This window comes from Mauremys reevesii, unplaced genomic scaffold (genome assembly GCF_016161935.1).
Source record: "Mauremys reevesii isolate NIE-2019 unplaced genomic scaffold, ASM1616193v1 Contig2, whole genome shotgun sequence".
In the NCBI taxonomy this organism is placed as follows: domain Eukaryota; kingdom Metazoa; phylum Chordata; order Testudines; family Geoemydidae; genus Mauremys; species Mauremys reevesii.
Genome location: NW_024100826.1, coordinates 2028545 through 2047795, shown reverse-complemented (window position 1 = coordinate 2047795; position 19251 = coordinate 2028545). Strand labels below are relative to the sequence as shown.

The following is a 19251-nucleotide window of genomic DNA, read 5'->3' as shown; positions in this document are numbered from 1 at the left end:
CGATAAATTGATCCAGCAGGGATAAATCGATCCCCAAGCGCGCTCTCGTAGATTCCTGTACTCCAGCTCGGCAAGAGGCGCAGGCAGAGTCGACAGGGGAGTGTAACTTAGATCGATTTCTTCCCACCCCCTGCAGAGTAGACTAGGCCTAATAAATAAAACCCTCTGTCCTGGTATTAGTAGGTTTTGCTTCCTCATTACGCTCTAACTGGGGGCTTCCTTAAAATGTTCTTGTGCCAGCTTGCTCATTTGGAAGAGTCCGTTGCTCACCTGAAGCTCTTGACTTGCTTTACTTTCCAGGCTTAGCTGCGGTTCCCAAGTTTCTTGAAGAACACGTAGCAGTCCTCACATCTGTCAGACATAATAGAACAAAGTAAAAGCTATAGATACCTGAGGTATTTGCACATGAGCGGTCACCTATCCCAAACTGCCCATGTAGCACTTACAGATTCCACTGCATCTTTTAAACCTTTCTCTAGGGCTGCATTTGATTCCCTTTTATTTCCAATTGTCTGTACAGTGGCTACATAACCTTGGAAATGACATTTCTGGTGTTTGTGGTATGTCCTGGATAACAGTTGAACAAATGCACTCACCACCTGTTGGCTGGCTTTTTAATATCTTTGGGAAAAGCTTCTGGGTACATAGTCATTAACAACCATTAGATACTGGTTATCCAAATAACTGCATTCTAGGGGTCTTGCAGCATCCATCATTACGTGGGGGAAAGTGACACCTCCTACAACTGGAAATATCACAAGATGTGTAATCACCTTTTTTTTCTTAGTGAAGGCAACTTTCTGGAATTTCAGGCAGGGCTTGAATCCATTCCTCTACTTGTTGATACAGATCAGGCCAATAAAATCTTAGTGCTATCCTGTCCTAGGTTTCCTCTTGTTGGTGCAGAGGGGTCCTGCCTATGGAATTGTATGTCAAACCTTTAGGACCATTCCTCTACAAGCTTTAGGGATTACTGGCTTCTTCCTTTTGTGGGCCATTCTGATGCATACTTATCGGGGGTCCCATACTTGGACATAGTTTATACCTTCACTGGTATACCCCTGACTTCTACAACACTTGGGAGTATAGAGGCTGAAGAGTGAGATCTGACTGTAGAACATCAATACTGAGAGGGTTGTACTACATCCACCTTCATCTTTCTCTTAACCTCATCTCATCATGCCTTACCCTCTTCTCCAAGACTTTGTTTTTTAGCTTTTCCTGGCTCCTCAACAACCTCTTGGTGTGATTCCAGGTCTTTCCTTTTTTATCCCATGATTGAATCACTACGCAAAACTGTAATGGTTTCACTAAGAAGGCCTATGAGAACTAGAAAACCTCGTCCTCATACCCTGTTGGAAGGGAGCGTTCCTACTTTAACCTGCATCATAAAACAGTGATGTGTACTTCAGGAGCTGCATAAATCCCTCAGTCTTCATACATACAACCTGAACGTGGCAGCTTGGGCCAGATCTCTTGCAAAGAAGAAACTTCTCAGAACTCCCTTTATCCAGCAGCACTCTTACCTCCTGACCATCATGCAAAGCCTTGTGCAACTGAGCAACACTTATTGGTGCATAGCTAATACACCTCTACCTCGATATAACGCTGTCCTCAGAAGCCAAAAAAATCTTACTATGTTATAGGTGAAACCGCATTATATCGAACTTGATTTGATCCGCTGGATTGCGCAGCCCCGCCCCCCTGGAGCACTGCTTTACCGCATTATATCCAAATTTGTGTTATATTGGGTGGCGTTATATCGGGGTAGAGGTGTATCTGGTTCCTCTTGAGGTACCTAAGCTGGCAATTGTGGGTTTTTAACAGGGCAGCCATTAGTTTATGCCTCATCTGGTCTCAATAAATGAGGTTCCTTCCCCTCCCTCTCCCTGCTTTGTGGTCTTAAAACCTGCTTCGCACACACCCATTTTTTCCAATCACCCTTGTCCCTCAGTCTTCCCACATCCAGTGCTCCCCAAAGTCTTAGTGGGGACCTGGTTTCTTAGTGGTATAGCTGTTCAGTGGGCCATCAGAGAAATCTGTTATATCTACTACCTGCTCATTGGAATTAGATTGTTCATAAGTCCAAGTCTTGACCTCTTAGTAATTGCAGTAGTAAATGTTTATATTCTGGTAGTGCCCAGAGGCCCAACTGGGATTGGGACCCCATTGACCTGAGTGCAGTAAAAACACAGACTCCCTACCCTGAAGGGTGAACAATCTGAAGTTCCCATATCCAAGATCTCTCTGGTCTGGCTGCCGCAAGAGTGTAGCTGGGCTAATTGTTCATGGCAGAGTCTGACTGCTTCCCAGAACTGCTCTATATCTCTTCACCAATCTATTTTCTGTTACCTCTGCAGTCACTAATTAAATCCTCCTTTGTTGCATGATGGGCTGTTATGGCCTTCCCTTGCCTGGAGGGCCAGTAGTCCACTCCATCTGTCAGCCATGCAAGGGTAGTCACCGTTCATTCAAAGCAGGGTAGCTCTCCTGTACCCCAGTCTTCTCCCCCCTGCAATAAATCAGGATCCTTTAGGTTCCCGCCTCACTATTCTCCCTCTAGGTTCTGAGTGTCTAGAGCTGCTCTCTCCTGTCTCTGTTAAAGAGGTGGCAAGGACTTTGTCGCTGAAGCCCACATCTCTCAAAATTGCCAAACTAGACCTCTGGTCATTACATCCTCCCTTTTTGATACTGGAACAAGGAAAGCAATGGCTAGAGACAAGGTTAGGACAGAGAGGAACCATGGCTGGAGGGAGCTGGCCATTGCTCAGTTCTGGAGGCTGCCCAGAAGCATGAAATAGGCACCCTCTGCAGAGAGGTCACTGGCTACACGGGAAGTTGTTCTCATGCCACAGGGCAGAATGAAACCTACAGTGAAATCTGAGAAGGGTGTAGCTTGAAAGAGGTGTTTGTTCTGAGAAACCAGCCACTTCTCATCTCTCCTGCTGTGAAAGGGAGGGTTAAACCTTCCCTATTCACCTGTAAAGTGCAGTAGACAACTGCCCAAACTCTCAACCTTGATATATCAGGGTGTGACGAGCAGGGACGGCTCCAGTGTTTTTTGCCGCTGGGGGGGGAAGCCACGATCAGCAGCAACTCAACCGCCGCCGCTTCATTCTTCGACGGCAATTCAGCGGCAGGTCCTTCCCTCCAAGAGGGACTGAGGGACCCGCTGCCGAATTGTCGCCAAAGACCCAGACGTGCCACCCCCTTCCATGGGCCGCCCCAAGCACCTCCTTGCTGTGCTGGTGCCTGGAGCCGGCCTGGTGATGAGAGGAGGTAGCTTCCTACAGCACAAGATGAGTAAGAAGGCATATGTATTGAAGGTGAGGTCCATTACCTAATGAGACTGTATGAAGAAACATTTCCCATTGAGGCACAGGAATGCAGAGTATGTTTCACAGGTGCATGTGATTGGTTGATGAAGGACCTCGTACTCCATGATTTGCAGACTTCTGTAGAATTCTGATCTAGCATCTCAGCTTTTTATTATACAAATCTTCTAACCTTTATGGGTGCAGAGATGTCTGCCTGAGTCAGCAGACTGCCTGCAACAGTAGCACTAAGAGGGTCAGTTCACCATGGTGTTAATGCTGATGCCCAGTATGGATGACCGTTCAAACCACAGCCTTGTTAGCTACTGGATTATTTTAATGGAAACATCCAGCTAATCCCTGCCACATCCTTCCCAAACTGCTCCCCATGCCCCTTGGGTGCAAAAAAATCCAACTGTCCCCTGCTCACCTGCCAGATTTTCAGCTTTCCCTTCCAGCTTCTACAAGAGTGAAGGTTCTGTGGTATGTAATACATTAAACTTCGGCAGCATAACACAATTTAATAGACCTTAATTAGTACAATTTTCCTTATATATTTCATACTTAAATAACATCCTCCATTTTTAGATGAAGTTGTCCCACAGTGTGCTATGTTGAGATTCACCAGTGATGGGAACGGGATGGGTGCACTGGGATATCTTGTGTAACTCATGTAAAAACCCAGTATGACTCTTTGACGTAGCCACTAGAGGGGGACACATAAATTGATTCGAGGCTGCAACTGCCTCCAAAAGTTAGTGGACGTGGTCTCTTAGCTGAAGTAGTGGAGGTTCATGTTTTTAGATCCTGAGGTTCCCTGGGATCAATGCCTGCAAACTCGGTTTGTGTTCCGTAGAGTCTCCAATCGTCCCCGACCACCTCCTTTCTCATCTGAATATCCCCCCCCCCCCCAATGCTGTACCCGTAAAACAGTCTGATTAAGACAATGGGAAGGTGGCTAGCCAGGGCGTGTAAGATGAGGACAAATGCAGGCCAGCCGCAGCGCACACAAGGGGTTAACACTTTTCTGTTGCTCTCTAAAGTCTGCCACACTGCCGGAGCCCTCGGGGGTCTGGCCCTGGGTTCTCCGATTGCAGTGGTGAGGGGAGGGGACAGGGGAGGGGGGCTCTTTGGGCAGCCCTGTCGGCCAATCAGCGAGCCGCCAGCCGCTTGTCCCAGCCTCCTCTGACTCTGCAGCAGAACGGAGCTGCCGTCTGCGCGCTGCCTCCCTCGCTGGCTCTTTCTCTTCTGCCATCTTCCGCTGCAAAGCATTGCTGGGAGCCGCATGTGGGTGACGCAGCAGCATTGTCTGCAGGCACAGGAAGCTGCGGACCGGGTCTGGAAAGGAGCGAGCTGGGTTCGGGGGGCGGCTCTTGAGAACATGTCTCCTGAAGAGCTAGGGGGTTGCTGATTTGCCCACTGTAAATCGGAAGGAGTGGAGCCAAGGAGAGCCCTGCAGCTCGCAGTGCAGGCAGCGAAACAAAGGGGCTCGGAAACTTCACCCCCCGCAGCTTCGGCAGCTCCAGAGGGACGTGGCACACAAGGTCAGGCAGCTAGCAGAGCTTCCTTGGCGGGGGAATGGATGGGAACCCCCGGGGGTGAGGCACTCAGCTGCCATCCACGTTTCTGCAGAACAATGCTGTTGGCGCTGTTCTGTGAGATCCCGCCCTCTCAAAACAGCTCCCTGCTGGGGCTCGGGCTGTCCTCTCTCATCTGACTGGGGTTGGCTTGCTTACGTGGGGTCCCTGCACCTTTTTCTGGGGGTTATTCTAGAGTGGGAATCTAGTCGCCCGTTCCCTCTATGGGAGCATTTTCCACTTGTGCTAGTGATCGTCGCAGTGGGGTGTTTCAAGGTTGGGAGTTGGCGTTCTCCCTCCTGAGATGAGAGCAGAGGGGACACATTTAGGGTCCTCCACCCCAAACTGCCTTGTTTGATTAGATGGTGGATCAGGGTGTGCCCCCTCCCACTCAGAGCAGGGTGTGTCGTCTCTGAACAGTCAGCCACCCCCTGGAGTGCCCAGGGCAGGGGGTGTGTGCATTTCCCCCTCCATGCTCTGATAGGCATTGAGGCATGTGTGTCTAAATACCCCCAGACCCTGACCTTTCCTTTCAGTGTGTGCTCATGGGAAGGCTGGCTGAGAGAGGAAAGTCTGGTTGTGGACAGCACACTGTGCTGCTCTGGGAGTGGAGGCAGCCACTTCCGCCCGCCCGCAGCCTTCTCAGAAGGGCGGGGAGTAACTGGAAAGCAGCCCTCCCTGGCAGAGGCTTCCTTTGGGGGGATGTGCATCCCCTGGGGTGGGGGAGTGAGCCCAGCCCATGCCCTGTTTCCTCCTGGCAGCAGGAAGCACTGCACTCTCCTGGCACATGGGAGTGCCAGCAGGAGGCTCCTGAAAATGTAGCCATAGCAACAGCCAAGTAAATAAAGCACATCTGTAACGGCAATCTGGGTGGTGGGTGGGGTGGAGAGCAGAGGCAGGAGGCTTGGCACTGGTAGCCCAAGAGCCTTCCTGGGGATGCAGGTGCCTGTCACTAACACCTGGCTGTAGGATGTTGTCCTTGAGTTAAAGGCAGGAAGGCCAGCCCTGGGAACATTCCCAGAAGCCTCGAAACCCTGCCACCTTTTGGAACTGTTCATTCCTGTGAAATCCAAACTGGAAGGCAGAATAGGAAGACACTTCTAGCTACCTGGCACCCAGCACAGGGCTGTGCGGTTTCCCTGTGAGATTGACTGCCTCCTACACCAGAGTAGGGGCTGGCTATCCTGCACTCTGTCTGCTGCTTCAAGCATTTGAATTACAGGGATGCATCATGCCCCAATTCGACTCCTCAGGGAAACGGGCCTGGCTTCTCTCCTCTACCCTACACTCTTTCAAAAGAACTAGTCCCCATACATGTGCACACTCCTCTCAGCATGGTCTGCCAGGGACTTCTGGGCTGAAATGGCTAGATAACTATCACTTGTGTAGCTCAGCTCTGCTAACGATGAACAGGTGTCTCTGCTGGGAGTGGAGCGGAGCAGCTGGGGGTGGAGTGGAGGACATCTCTTCCCCAGCTACTGCAGCAGTGTGTGAAAGGAATGTTCTCTCCCTCGCATCTGGACATATCCAGGCTGGCAGCAGTTTCTTGTTCCCTTGCTTACGTATCTGTGCTTCTGTTTGTCTCCTTCCTTTTCTTTTTCTGACTCTCCAATAGCTGCTGCTGGAAGAGCACGCAAACAGCGACCCCAAACTGGCACTTACAGGAGTCCCTATCATCCAGTGGCCCAAGAGAGACAAGGTAAGAGATGGGGCTGTACCATGGCCCAGCCAACTGCTGGTGGTTTGGGTTTCGTCTGATCTCTCTCCTCCCTATTGCTTCTTCTGCGGAGAGATTCCAGTGGTGGAAGTGGAGAGCAGAGTCCTGGAGCCCAATTGCCCTGTGACCCTCCATAGGGGAGGGGAGTCATGTTCCCAGCAGCCCTTCTCAGAGTCACTTAAATGCAGGAATATGAATGGGAGGAGGCAGCAAGATGCAGGATTAGAGAAAGTGGTGCTGTCACATTCCCCACTTCAGGTGAAATGCAAAGTGCGGAAGTGAAAGATAAACATAAACCCAAGTGCGCTTCTGTGTACAAGAGTTGGCACCCAGCGGCAAGCACCTCTAAGCCAGTGAACTTTCCATAAGTGGCTGCCTTGGAGCAGAGTTTGGGCCTCCCACAAATAGGCCCTTTATCTAGTGTCTGCTGTCTTAACAAGCCCACAGCAGGGTGAAGCAGGCAGCTTCCCCACCCTCATGGGTATCAGTCCCAGCTATGCTTCAGCTGTCCTGCAAAGAAATGCTTCCCAAAGGTGGCAGCTAGCTAGCGATCCAGCTTGATGAGTGCTTCAGACTCTGCCCTCACATCCTATCCATGAATCTAAGTGTGTTGGTCTGAATACGATTCACATGCAAACGGGAGTCTCCACTCTCCGTCAGTTCCATCCATAGTTTGCCATCCAGTCATCAAGTGATGCCATGTGATTTATTTGTTCAGTCACTTGCTACTAGTGGTGAATAGTCACAGGGAAAACTTAGTGAAAGGTCCCATAGGCTGAAATGTTTGCCTAACCTATTCAGCGAATATATAGGAATAAGCAGTGAGGTCTAGATTTTAAAAGGTACATGGGAGTTAGGTACCTAAATACTTTAAAAAATAAAATAAAATTGTACATTCATAAGTCAGAATTTGTTCCCCAAAAGGGAGTGAGCGTGCTGGACAATGGGCTCCCTCTAACAGAAATTATTGTGTTGGCAGTTGGCCAAGGAGTTTTTCTGCCTTCCTATCTCTTGACTTGGAGAAAGGGAGATACAATAAGCCCCCCACTCAGGCCCTTTGGCCAGGTGGGTCTGCAGCTTACCCCAGCTAGAGATTAGTTTATGCCCCATAGCTCTGTGAGGGTTGATAGTCTGTCCCTCTTGTTCTGGCTGCTCTCACCATGGGTGTTGCTCTTAGAAATGTCAGAATAGGATGTCTCTTGGAGGAGAATTTGGGAACTGTACAGCTCCAAGGAGCAATGCATCAATATTCAGGCTTGGACCAAAAAGCCTTCCTAGATGAGGAGACTGTTGACCAGCCCTAACAGGCTGAGCTTGGATCCCAGCTTCCCAGTGGTATAAAGCACTGGCAGTTGGAGAATTTGCTGCAGTTGCATGGAGAAGACTGTTGCGAAGGTGCTTAGCAGCTGGGCCAGTTATAAACAGTTTCAGATTTGGCATACTTTCCCAGCCCCTGGCCCTGGGTCAGAAACAAGTCTCACCAGGGGAAGTCTGGAAGGGAGCGAGCCACTGTCTTAAGATCATAGTGAGATGTAGGGTCCCATTTGCAGCTCTGACTGGACTGGAAGAAGAGATTGGGGTATGGGTTGGGAAAGAAGATAAGTGCTGCAAACAGTCACTTCCCTTCCTTGGTTCATGGTATGAAAGTGCTGACTTCCCACTCAACTCTGCGGCGTAGCAGTCTAGTGGCTAGGGATCTAATCCTGCCTTCCCTTGGATACGTCAATTCCCAGCTCTGTAAAATGGGGAAAATGCTGACTGGGCTGAGTCAGTGCAGTCCTTTCAGATCCAAATGAAAGGTGCGAGACGGGCTTGCTGAGATGCTCCTGCTGCCCGAACATGACAAAGCGGTGAGCCATGAGCCTCCCAATCTTCGACCTCTCCTTTGTGCTTCTATCGCCAGCTAAAGCTCCAGGCCCGACCGAAGGTGCGCCTGCCCACCATCCCCATCACCAAGCCTCACACCATGAAGCCAGCCCCACGCCTGGCGCCTGTAAGGCCCACAGTGTCTCCAATAGTGTCAGGAGCACGACGGAGGCGAGTGCGGTGCCGTAAATGCAAGGCCTGCATGCAAGGCGAGTGCGGCATGTGCCACTACTGCAGGGACATGAAGAAGTTTGGGGGGCCTGGTCGCATGAAGCAGTCCTGCGTCCTCCGGCAGTGCTTAGCGGTGAGTTCTGCGGCAAGTTACGTTGGGGGCAGTGGCTGGCCACTTGGGGCCAAGGATGGAGGAGAATTTGCTTGAGCCTTCCACTCCAAATCTGAATTTGACAGAGCAGAATTTGGGGCAACACAAGGGAGCGCCTGGAACTACCCATCCCCCAAGCTTGAGGGCACTTCCTTTGGGCTGCCCGTCTCCCTGGTTTCACTCTTGGCTTCCTTTGTAGCCCAGGCTGCCTCACTCGGTCACGTGCGCACTTTGCGGGGAGGTGGATCAGAATGAGGATTCGCAGGACTTTGAGAAGAAGCTCATGGAATGCTGCATCTGTAATGAGATAGTTCACCCTGGCTGCCTGCAGGTGAGGTGGGCCTAGGGACATGGGTTTTGGGTCCACACTCATGTAGGGGGTGGGGGCAAATGGCTGAAGGGTGGTGCCTAACCACTTGGTATGTCCCGTCTGCAGATGGACGGGGAAGGGCTGCTGAATGATGAATTGCCCAATTGCTGGGAGTGTCCAAAGTGCTACCAGGGTGATGACTCGGAGAAGGGCCAGGTAAGAGGAGATCCACTTGCCTGGACAGCACCAGTGTGGGGAGAATGGGAGCACTTGGATTGCCCTCTAAACGCACACACCACTCAGTTCTTCTCAGGTGGGGGAGGTATGTGGGGAAGCAGGGAGCCCAGCTGGTTGTGGGATGCTACTCACTCTGGACACTGAGTTGCAGGGAGAATTGAGCAGGGTCTGAGGTCACCTGCCCATGGAGCCAGGCACGTGTGCATGTATGTGCATGGCCACATGGGGTCAACAGGAACTGATGCTCTAGAGGGCAGTGAGTGCCACTTCAGGCAGGTGGGCACTGGTGGAGCTGTGGTACCTCGGTGTGGCCAGGTGGCTTGTGGGCACTGGTGAAGCTGCGCGTTGCTAACTTCCAGTGGAGCTGGTTCATAGCTCTTCCGTGTCCACCCCCCACGACGTTCACAGAGAGCCCGTCAACAAGCAAACTCCAGCATCCTGCAGAAGAAACAACTCCTCAAAGGGCACTGGCGCCCAGACCCTGCCACCAAGCAGCGAGCAGACTATGTGCGGCGCCGGCTGGCCAAGTGGAGGCTGGCAGCGCTGCCTAGGCGGCAGAACTACAGTTACCAGCTCATACGTAGAACTGTGCCTGTTGCCCCAGAGAGCAGTGTCCCAGCAGAGGCGAGCAAGGTGGGGGACCCTCCTGCAGGGAGTGGGCCTGCAACTTGGGAGGAGATGAATGTGGCCAGCCTGGGTGCAGAGCTCAGCAGTGGGAAGGGGGCAGGTTTCCCATCGGCCTCAAGGACATAGTAAAGCCTTGGGGCTTAATCCTTCCACCACCACTCCCTTAGGCAAAGGACCTCAGTGGGTACTTAGCCATCCTGAAAGTCAGGCTGCTTGTTCAGGTGGCCAGGTGTGGATTTAGGAGCTGAGCTCTGATCACATAACTCCTAAAAGATGGTGCTGTTCCCAGCCAGCCTCCAAATCTCTGCCCCTCCCGTCAGTGTGACTCCCAACAGTTTCACTGAGTCTTCTATGCAGGTGGGTTTGCAAATGGTGGAGGGGCCTATGGCCCCTCCCTGGAAACCAGTTGTGGGTGAGGCCTGGTGAACTTGCCATGGCCTGGGTGCGAGGTTACTGTAAAGAAGATGCCTGCAGCCTGGATGGTTGGCTCGAGCCCCTCTGCCTTTTATGTTGTAACACTCTGCACTCCCTACCCTGGTTACTACAGGTCAGTGTTGGGAAAGCAGACTTGACATATGGACAGTGCTGGGCAAGCTCTTCTTAGCCCCTCCTCCACATACTGGGCACTGCTGGTGCGGACCCCGCTATTCAGTGCCCAGAGAAGGTGGTCTTGCCCAGGTGAGTGGGGCCCTGCATCAGCACAGTGGCGATGTGTTCCCCTGGGGTTTTGCCTGCTGTGCCATCGGGGGGTGCTGTTTGGGCCTCGCACTGTTGATAGGTGAGGTGTTAACTCCCCTCTCCTCTGGCTCCTTTGCAGAAGCGGAAAATGGAGGAGAGTGACGAGGACACAGTGCAGGCCAAAGTCCTGCGACCCCTGCGGAGCTGCGAGGAGCCCCTGACACCCCCACCGCACTCGCCCACCTCCATGCTGCAGCTGATCCACGACCCGGCATCGCCGCGGGGTGTGGTGACGCGCTCGTCCCCGGGGGCCGGCCCCAGTGACCACCACAGCGCCAGCCGGGATGAGCGCTTCAAGCGGCGGCAGCTGCAGCGGCTCCAGGTCACAGAGCGCACCATGGTGCGGGAGAAGGAGAACAACCCCAGCGGCAAGAAGGAGCTGTCAGAAGTGGAGAAGGCCAAGCTGCACGGCTCCTACCTTACGGTCACGCTGCAGAGGCCTGCCAAAGACCTGCACAGCACCTCTATTGTGCCCAAGCTGCAGGCCATCACCGCCTCCTCCACTAATCTGCGGCACTCTCCCCGCGTGGTCGTGCGCCACTGCCCAGCCAGGACGCCCCAGCGGGCCGGGGAGGAGGAGGCAGCAGACGAGGAGGAGGCGGCAGATGAGGAGGAGGCGGAGGATAGCACGGAGGAGGGCGGGGCGGCCCGGCTGAATGGCAGAGGCGGCCGAGCGCAGGACGGCGAGGAGAGCTGGATGCAGCGTGAGGTGTGGATGTCCGTGTTCCGCTACCTCAGCCGCAGAGAGCTCTGCGAGTGTATGCGGGTGTGCAAGACCTGGTACAAATGGTAAGTGGGGCATGGTGCCATCCCTGCCCTCATCAAAGGCAGTGGACCCCTGCCAGCTGGTCAGTACCAAATAGGAGAAGATTAGAGCTGGGAGGGTTGTTTCAGGGTCAATTGCGGCCTCATCCCAGCTTGTGCATATTGGGGCCCTGGCAGAGGTGCCATGTCCCTCTGGCTCTTGGGTGACTTATGTTGGTGCTAGAAGCTTGTCATGCTATTTGTGCCATACCTGCTCTTCCAGCCTCAAGAAATAACCACCTTTGCATGGCTCTGTTGGGCCATGACCAGTGGGTTGTCCTCTCCATCAGAGAGCATTTCCTGATTTCCAGTCCCCGCCTTCCATCCTTGCTAGTGCCCACAGTGACTAATCCTGCACTCTTCTTACCTTTCCTGTGGTTGACACGGTGTCCTGTGTCCACCAGCCCTCTCCTGGTGGCTTTGCACAGCTGTCTCCAGGCTGTACAAACTAACTCTCTGTGGAGGGCGCTGTACAAAGGCACTGGGGACTGTCTCTGGGCTCTGCACTGTTGCAGTGATGTTTCCCATGGGGTCCTAAGTGTATCTTACCCTCTCCAGTCCCCAGTTGTGATGGGCACGTGGTGATTACCTGTTCCACCCAGGGGCCTTTTTCTCTCACCTCAGGCTACCTGGTGGCTCTCATCAAGGCAATGGAGTTACCTGTACCTTGTGTGAGGAGAGCTGGCCCCTCAGGCAGAACATGCAGCCTCCTAGCTAGTGAGGTGGGAAGCAGGGACCCATCTTTCCCTAACCCCTCAGCCTTAGCAACTTCAGTGCCCATGAAGGCACAAGCACACTAGATCCCACAGGCCTGCCAGACCTGTTAGCTGCTGGCCCAGCATGGTTTCTCTTCCAGGCGTTCCCTGGTCCTTATTGTAACCAGCAGTGCTGAGATAATTGACTGCCCTGCTGCTGGTTCCCGGGACAGCCTAACCCCTGTTCTGGGGCATGAGCCGCATGACTGGCATCAGAGATGGCTCCTCCAGCACAAGCTGGAATGTGTCTAGAGACAGACTGGTGCTGAAGAGCCTGCAGTAGTTGATTAGCACAGCAAGCCCCTTGGTCCTTTGGAGCATGTTACCACTGGAGCTCCTTCACTCCCTTGGCATCCAGCACTCTGTATCGGGTGGGGCTGTGGGCTCTTCCTATCCAACCTGCGTGTCTCTGTGCATCAGGTGCTGTGACAAGAGATTGTGGACGAAGATTGATTTGAGCAGGTGCAAGTCCATCACTCCCCAGGCCCTGAGCGGCATCATCAAGAGGCAGCCGGTCAGCCTCGACCTTAGCTGGACCAATATCTCCAAAAAACAGCTCACCTGGCTTGTCAACAGGCTGCCAGGTCAGTGGGACTTGTGCTTTGTGGGAGGTGGGGCTTGTCTCTTTAGCGTATGGGTTGTAATGCTGAGGGCAAAGCAGAACTGCTCTTTGTCTGGTAGCCCCACCACCACTTCGAATAGCCAGCCAGCCCATGGGTGCCATAACCCTGTGGATGTCGGAGGTAACCTAGGATTGTTGCCATGTTCATGTATCTTCAGGGTATCTCATGGTACCAACCATTCCCAGGAGTCCTTGTGGATCTTCCTGAGTCACATGGGGAAGCCAGCTTTTGCAGTAAGTTCCCTGTGTGCCCCAGTCTCCCCATTACTGAAGAGGAGACCTCCTCTTCAGTGCTGGGTGGGGAGACCTCCCCACCCCTATCCTGCCAGGATGAGATGGGAATTTAGCTTCTGTGTACATCCCCGTCCTGGCCTCCTCTCTCCCAGGGGTGGGCAAGAGGTGAAGTCACTAGAATGTGTTGGCAGGGGTGTGGACAAAGGGTCCCGTTGGTCGCAGATCAGAAAGGAGGCTACGGGGGTGTCTTGGAGTTCAGGGCTCTCTTGACTCACTGGTTCCCCCTCTTCCCGGCAGGCCTGAAAGACCTCATCTTAGCAGGCTGTTCCTGGTCTGCAGTCTGTGCACTCAGTACCTCCAGCTGCCCCCTTCTCAGGACCCTCGATCTTCGGTGGGCAGTAGGAATCAAGGACCCTCAGATCCGGGACTTGCTCACACCTCCCACAGACAAACCCAGTATGTTGGTTCCTGGGTAATATGAGGGTGGGCGGCATGGTTGCACAAGGAAGGCGTGTGTTCAGGTGGGATGGGGTTGTGGTTACCAAGAAGAATCTCCAGAGGGCAGTGTTCAGGGAATGTGGTGGGAGCTGTGGTTGCCATGGGATGGGGGTATTTCCTCAGGGATCCATATTTCTGGGCGCAAGATGGGGACTGTAGTCTCCAGGTAGTGTTGCAGGGTGGTTGAGCTGCACTGACTTATTAGAACAACAAGGAGTCCGGTGGCACCTTAAAGATTAACAGATTTATTTGGGCATAAGCTTTTGTGGGTAAAAAACCTCGCTTCTTCAAATGCACCCCCTGATACTTGACTTAGTAGAAGTTCATCTCTTGGTGCAGGTGATGAAGTGGGAGGTGCTGGCATGTAGCAGGTGGGAATACAGCTGTGGGTGGCCATGACATGGTGGTTTCCCACGTACCTCTGCAGGTCAAGACAATCGCAGCAAACTCCGCAACATGACAGACTTCCGGCTAGCTGGTCTGGACATCACCGATGCCACGCTCCGGCTCATCATCCGCCATATGCCCCTGCTCTCACGACTCGACCTTAGTCACTGCAGCCACCTTACGGACCAGTCGGCCAACCTCCTAACGGCAGTGGGGTCTTCCACGCGCAACTCACTCACCGAGATCAACATGGCAGGTGCCTGCAACCTCTGCATCCCTCCACTGGCACCTTGCATGGTGCCAGACAGGGCCACTGCTCCGCCTTCATTTACCCTAGCTTCGGAGGGGTTCCATGCTGCTGGGGGACAATGGCAGGGTGGGGGTTAGTTTCCATGTTGGCTCAGTTGTGGCCTTCAGCACAGTCCTGCTCCTGAGGGATGAGTTAACTGTGAGTCTTCGACAATACCCGGCAGCTAGGAATCTGCTCCCAAGGCTGAATGAAGGGTGTGGGCTCATATGGCATTGTCTCCAGTGCCCCAGATGTTCCTCAGCATCTGCAGGGTTGTGCTCTGAAATCAGTACTCTTTTTCCTTTTAAACACATTGTCGATAGCCCTTATGGCCAGTAGGGCTGATTGGAACCCACAATTCCCATCCTGTGGGGAAATGCTCAGATGGATGAAAACCTTCATTCCACGTGAGAGTGAGATCAAAACTGTTTCATAAGAACGGCCATATCGGGTCAGACCAAAGGTCCATCTAGCCCAGTATCCTGTCTACCGACAGTGGCCAATGCCAGGTGCCCCAGAGGGAGTGGACCTAACAGGCAATGATCAAGTGATCTCTCTCCTGCCATCCATCTCCATCCTCTGACAAACAGAGGCTAGGGACACCATTCCTTACCCATCCTTGCTAATAGCCATTGATGGACTTAACCACCATGAATTTATCCAGTTCTCTTTTAAACGCTGTTATAGTCATAGCCTTCACAACTTCCTCAAGTAAGGAATTCCACAAGTTGACTGTGCGCTACGTGAAGAAGAACTTCCTTGTATTTGTTTTAAACCTGATGCCTATTAATTTCATTTGGTGACCCCTAGTTCTTGAATTATGGGAATAAGTAAAAGCAGCAAAGAATCCTGTGGCACCTTATAGACTAACAGACGTTTTGCAGCATGAGCTTTCGTGGGTGAATATCCACTTCTTCAGATGCAAGAAGAACCCCCACTTGCATCCAAAGAAGTGGGTATTCACCCACAAAAGCTCATGCTGCAAAACGTCTGTTAGTCTATAAGGTGCCACAGGATTCTTTGCTGCTTCTACAGAACCAGACTAACACGGCTACCCCTCTGATACGGGAATAAGTAAATAACTTTTCCTTATCCACTTTCTCCACATCACTCATGATTTTATATACCTCTATCATAGTCTCCTCTTTTCCAAGCTGAAGAATCCTAGCCTCTTTAATCTCTCCTCATATGGGACCCGTTCCAAACCCCTAATCATTTTAGTTGCCCTTTTCTGAACCTTTTCTAGTGCCAGTATATCTTTTTTTTGAGATGAGACCACATCTGTACGCAGCATTCGAGATGTGGGCATACCATCGATTTATATAAGGGCAATAATATATTCTCAGTCTTATTCTCTGTCCCCTTTTTAATGATTCCTAACATCCTGTTTGCTTTTTTGACTGCCTCTGCACACTGCGTGGACATCTTCAGAGAACTACCCACGATGACTCCAAGATCTTTTTCCTGATTGAGACTCTCTGAGCCGCCCAGACGCCTATCAGCCCTGCTTCCAGGCTCTCTGGCATACAGCCAGGACTCCCAGCTTGAGCCAGGGCTGTGCTCTGGCAGCTGACCTAGCAGGTGCAGGGAACCAGGCGAGATGGCTGGGAACCAGGCAGGCTTTCAGAGCACAACTGGAAGAATGGATGAAGTGAACACATCCCAATGGAACATTTTGATTTTGTGAAATCAGCCTTTTCTGACAAACATTGTCTGACAATTTCCAGCCAGCTCTGTTCCAAACCCAAGGGTTCCCTTAGCTACCAGAACTCACCATCTCCCTCTTGTCAATTGCAGGGTGAATGGTAGAGACCCAGTCTATGGCAGGCAGAAAAGTTTAAAATCTAGGGGCTGCTTAGTCTGAGTTTGACATCAGATTAAATTCCCCAGGAGGTGCTGACTGAGGTATTCATGGGGCTGAGGGGCAGGGCAGATGTTAGCTTGGGGGGTGCTGTGCTGACTGGGATATTTAAGTGGATATTGTTCTGACTGGGATGTTTCATATTCAGTATAAACTTCAATGTATTTTTCCCTTCCTCTAATCTACCCCACGTTCCCACCTGGCTACTCCAGCCCCATGCCAAACTTGTCCCAGCTTCCTGTGGGGTGTGCAGGGCCCTGTGTGGCATGTTGGGGGTACTGCGTGCTCTGCTGTAACCCCTTCCTCCTCTTCTGCTCAGGTTGCAATAAGTTGACAGACCAGTCCCTGCTGTACCTGCGGCGCATCTCCAACCTCACCCTGATCGACCTGCGAGGCTGCAAGCAGATTACCCGCAAGGCCTGCGAGCACTTCATCTCAGACCTGTCCATCAGCAGCCTCTACTGCCTGTCTGACGAGAAGCTGATCCAGAAAATCAGCTAGAGACCAACCCCAGGCAGACTGAGGAGAAGGAAAGATCCCATCCCACCCCTCTCGAAGAGGCGCTCTTCCTCCCCAGCCCTGTCCTGCTGTGAGGCCAGCATCCTGCACTCCTCCATCACCCACCTCCACAGGCAGGGCAGTAGCCAGCCCCATTCCACTGGGTCCCCTCCTCCTCCTCCTCTTCCTGGGAGTTCAGCAGCAGAAGGGGTCCTGCCAGGCTGACCGATAGCTGAGGAGGAATGGGCCATGGCCAGGGGCGCTCGTTCTGGAGCCTGGCTGCTCTTAGTCTGAGGTTGTGCAGAGGTGTCTTCGCAGGGAAATGTGCCCCTCTTTTCTCCCCGCCTTGGCACCCCAAAACAGATTTCACTTCCTACTCAGCATGGGCAAGGGGAGTGCCCTGGAAAAGGGCTTGGAGCTGGATGGTATGAAGCAAGCATGCCTGGTCTCTCCAGTACCACTGCCATGGGTATGGCTGTTGGCCCTGTGGCTTGTCATACTTGGCACACATGCCACATCTTTGCCCCCTGAGCTTTTCCTCCTCTTGGCCTTGCCTCACTGAAGTGTCCGGGGTTTGCCTCCTGCAGCTTGTATGTGGAGGGTGAGAGCCCTATGGCAGTGGGTTCTCAAGGCTAGGTGTCTCCCTTGGCTAGCCAAGCTTCCACTCCAGAGCAGCACTAGACTGCTCACAGCACCATATATCCACGCCCCTGTGAGGATGAGAGTGTCCAGCCCTTCTGGAAGGGCTGGGGGTGGGTGTCTGCAGGTGGCCAGGTCCATCAGAGCTCAGGGAGGACTCAGAAGGCATCCAGAGGGATTTCTGGATCCTGCACAGAGTGGGCTACATGCTCTCCCCACCCCCTCGGGCAGGCTAGTATAATTAAGCACTCTTGGGATGCTGCGGCCAGAGGAGAGGATGCTTCTCCATCCTGTCACCCAGCGTGTAGCTGTCAGCTCTCGAACTTGGAGATGTGGAAGGGGGTGTGAAAGTCCCCATCCCCCTACCCCTTTAGCTGCCACTTTTCCTTTGCAATGAATGGTCGGTCCAAAGAACCCTCTCTCTTGGGCAGCAGAGAGCTTTTTGCACTTTAAAAAGAAAGGTTGGAATCTTATTTTGGGTCATTATTCCTCTCCCCTCCTCCCTCCCCCAAGTGACTGGATGCTCCCTTGACCTGTCTGAGCTTGTTGATGTTTAATGCACAGTTTGCACTCTGCTCTCTCCCTCCCCTCCTCCTGCCCCCCAAATCCCCTCCTTCTAAGCATACTGATAGCACAATACCAGCCTGCCACGTGTTTCCCCAGCCCCTCTCCAGCCTTACAGGGGAGAAAGGAACTCTCTAAGCAGCAGGGAAAAAGGGGAGGGACAAGCGGTTGTGAAACCTCAAAGGAGAATCGACCAGATGCACCCTCACTGCTTCAAAAGCAATAAGGGAGGCAGAAGCAGCTGTCACCCCTCCAGCTCTCCCCATTGCCTGCTGGCTCCGAATTCTCTGGCACCAATGTCTTCTGCTGCTGCAGTGTTGGCTGTGGGTGGGGGATGTCTTTGTTTAGATCCACTGAACCCCCAGTGGGGGGCTCAGGTCCTGTGCTTCCCCTCCTGCCCTCTGGCCTCCTCCATATCGTGAGCCTGCTTGCTTGCTGACTGGAACGTGCAAGTGTGATGAATTCCTCAGTGCCTCGGTACATGGGAGTTTTGCTACAATGGATTAAGAATTTTGTGTGGGGGGGGGGAAGCTCACTTTGTTATCATCACTGACCTAGGAGTGGAAGCTTTCTGCCATTTTGTATTTGGTAACGCCTGTGGAAAACAGAAGAATCAAACTACTTATTTTTATTTGTTTTAAAGGAAGGCAGGGGGAAGCTATAAACAGGATATATAAGTGCATCCAACCTGGGGGACACTCCAGCCCAGAGGATTTCTGGGCTGGCTTTTCAGTTTGAAAAATAAAAGCATCTTAGCTACTGTCACATATGCATTCAGCGCTGAGCAACAGTGGATCAGTGTGCCAGGGGTGTCCATGGTAGGCAGGAGGAGGAGTCGAGCTGATTGATGGGTGAAGGAAGTGGTCAGTCTTTAAGTTCGCTGTCCCACAACCTTCTCAGACACAGCCTTCCACTAAGTCTGTGGCTTCAGAGACTTAAAAAAATTAAAATAAAGGTGTGATACTTGTTCCTGTAACTGGCCACCACCTTGGAGGGCAAGGGATGAAAATCCACAAAGGAAAGAAGAAATAAATATATATATATATATATATATATATATATGAAATCACTTAGTGATTTAAAAAAAAGCCCTGCTCCCTAAATAAAACTCCCTGAAGAAAATCACTATTGGTTTAAAGGGTTTTGGTTGTGTTTTTGTGTTTTTGTTTTGTTTTCCCCCAGAGAAATATTGTAAATATATATTTTTGTTGGCGATTTAGAGTCCATCTCCAACATTTGTGCTTTAAAATTAAATGTAAGCATTAAGGGTAAAAGAAAACAAGTCTTATGCTGTTTGGGTTGGGGGTTATTATTTGGGGGCAAAGGGAGGGGGAGCTAGTTGGATTTTTTTTTTTTTTATTTTCTCTTCTAAGCATTCTCCAGTACTGGTTT

General features: G+C 52.1%; 1 protein-coding gene across 6 annotated transcripts in view; it reads left to right on the top strand.

Moving 5' to 3' along the window:
* The window catches only part of KDM2A (lysine demethylase 2A), a 69689-nt gene extending 51226 nt beyond the window's left edge, over window positions 1–18463 (top strand). For 5 of the 6 annotated variants that reach the window (XM_039517972.1, XM_039517975.1, XM_039517974.1 and 2 more), the window contains 10 exons: window positions 6507–6590; window positions 8512–8778; window positions 8996–9127; window positions 9233–9322; window positions 9752–9976; window positions 10788–11497; window positions 12688–12851; window positions 13421–13579; window positions 14049–14264; window positions 16478–18463. In XM_039517972.1, the coding sequence (XP_039373906.1) occupies window positions 6507–6590; window positions 8512–8778; window positions 8996–9127; window positions 9233–9322; window positions 9752–9976; window positions 10788–11497; window positions 12688–12851; window positions 13421–13579; window positions 14049–14264; window positions 16478–16659 (2229 nt within the window). In that variant the 3' untranslated portion in view covers window positions 16660–18463. The remainder of the gene's footprint in view (window positions 1–6506; window positions 6591–8511; window positions 8779–8995; window positions 9128–9232; window positions 9323–9751; window positions 9977–10787; window positions 11498–12687; window positions 12852–13420; window positions 13580–14048; window positions 14265–16477) is intronic. The other variant, XM_039517978.1, reaches the window with a different exon arrangement.
* Window positions 18464–19251: the final 788 nt, after the last annotated feature.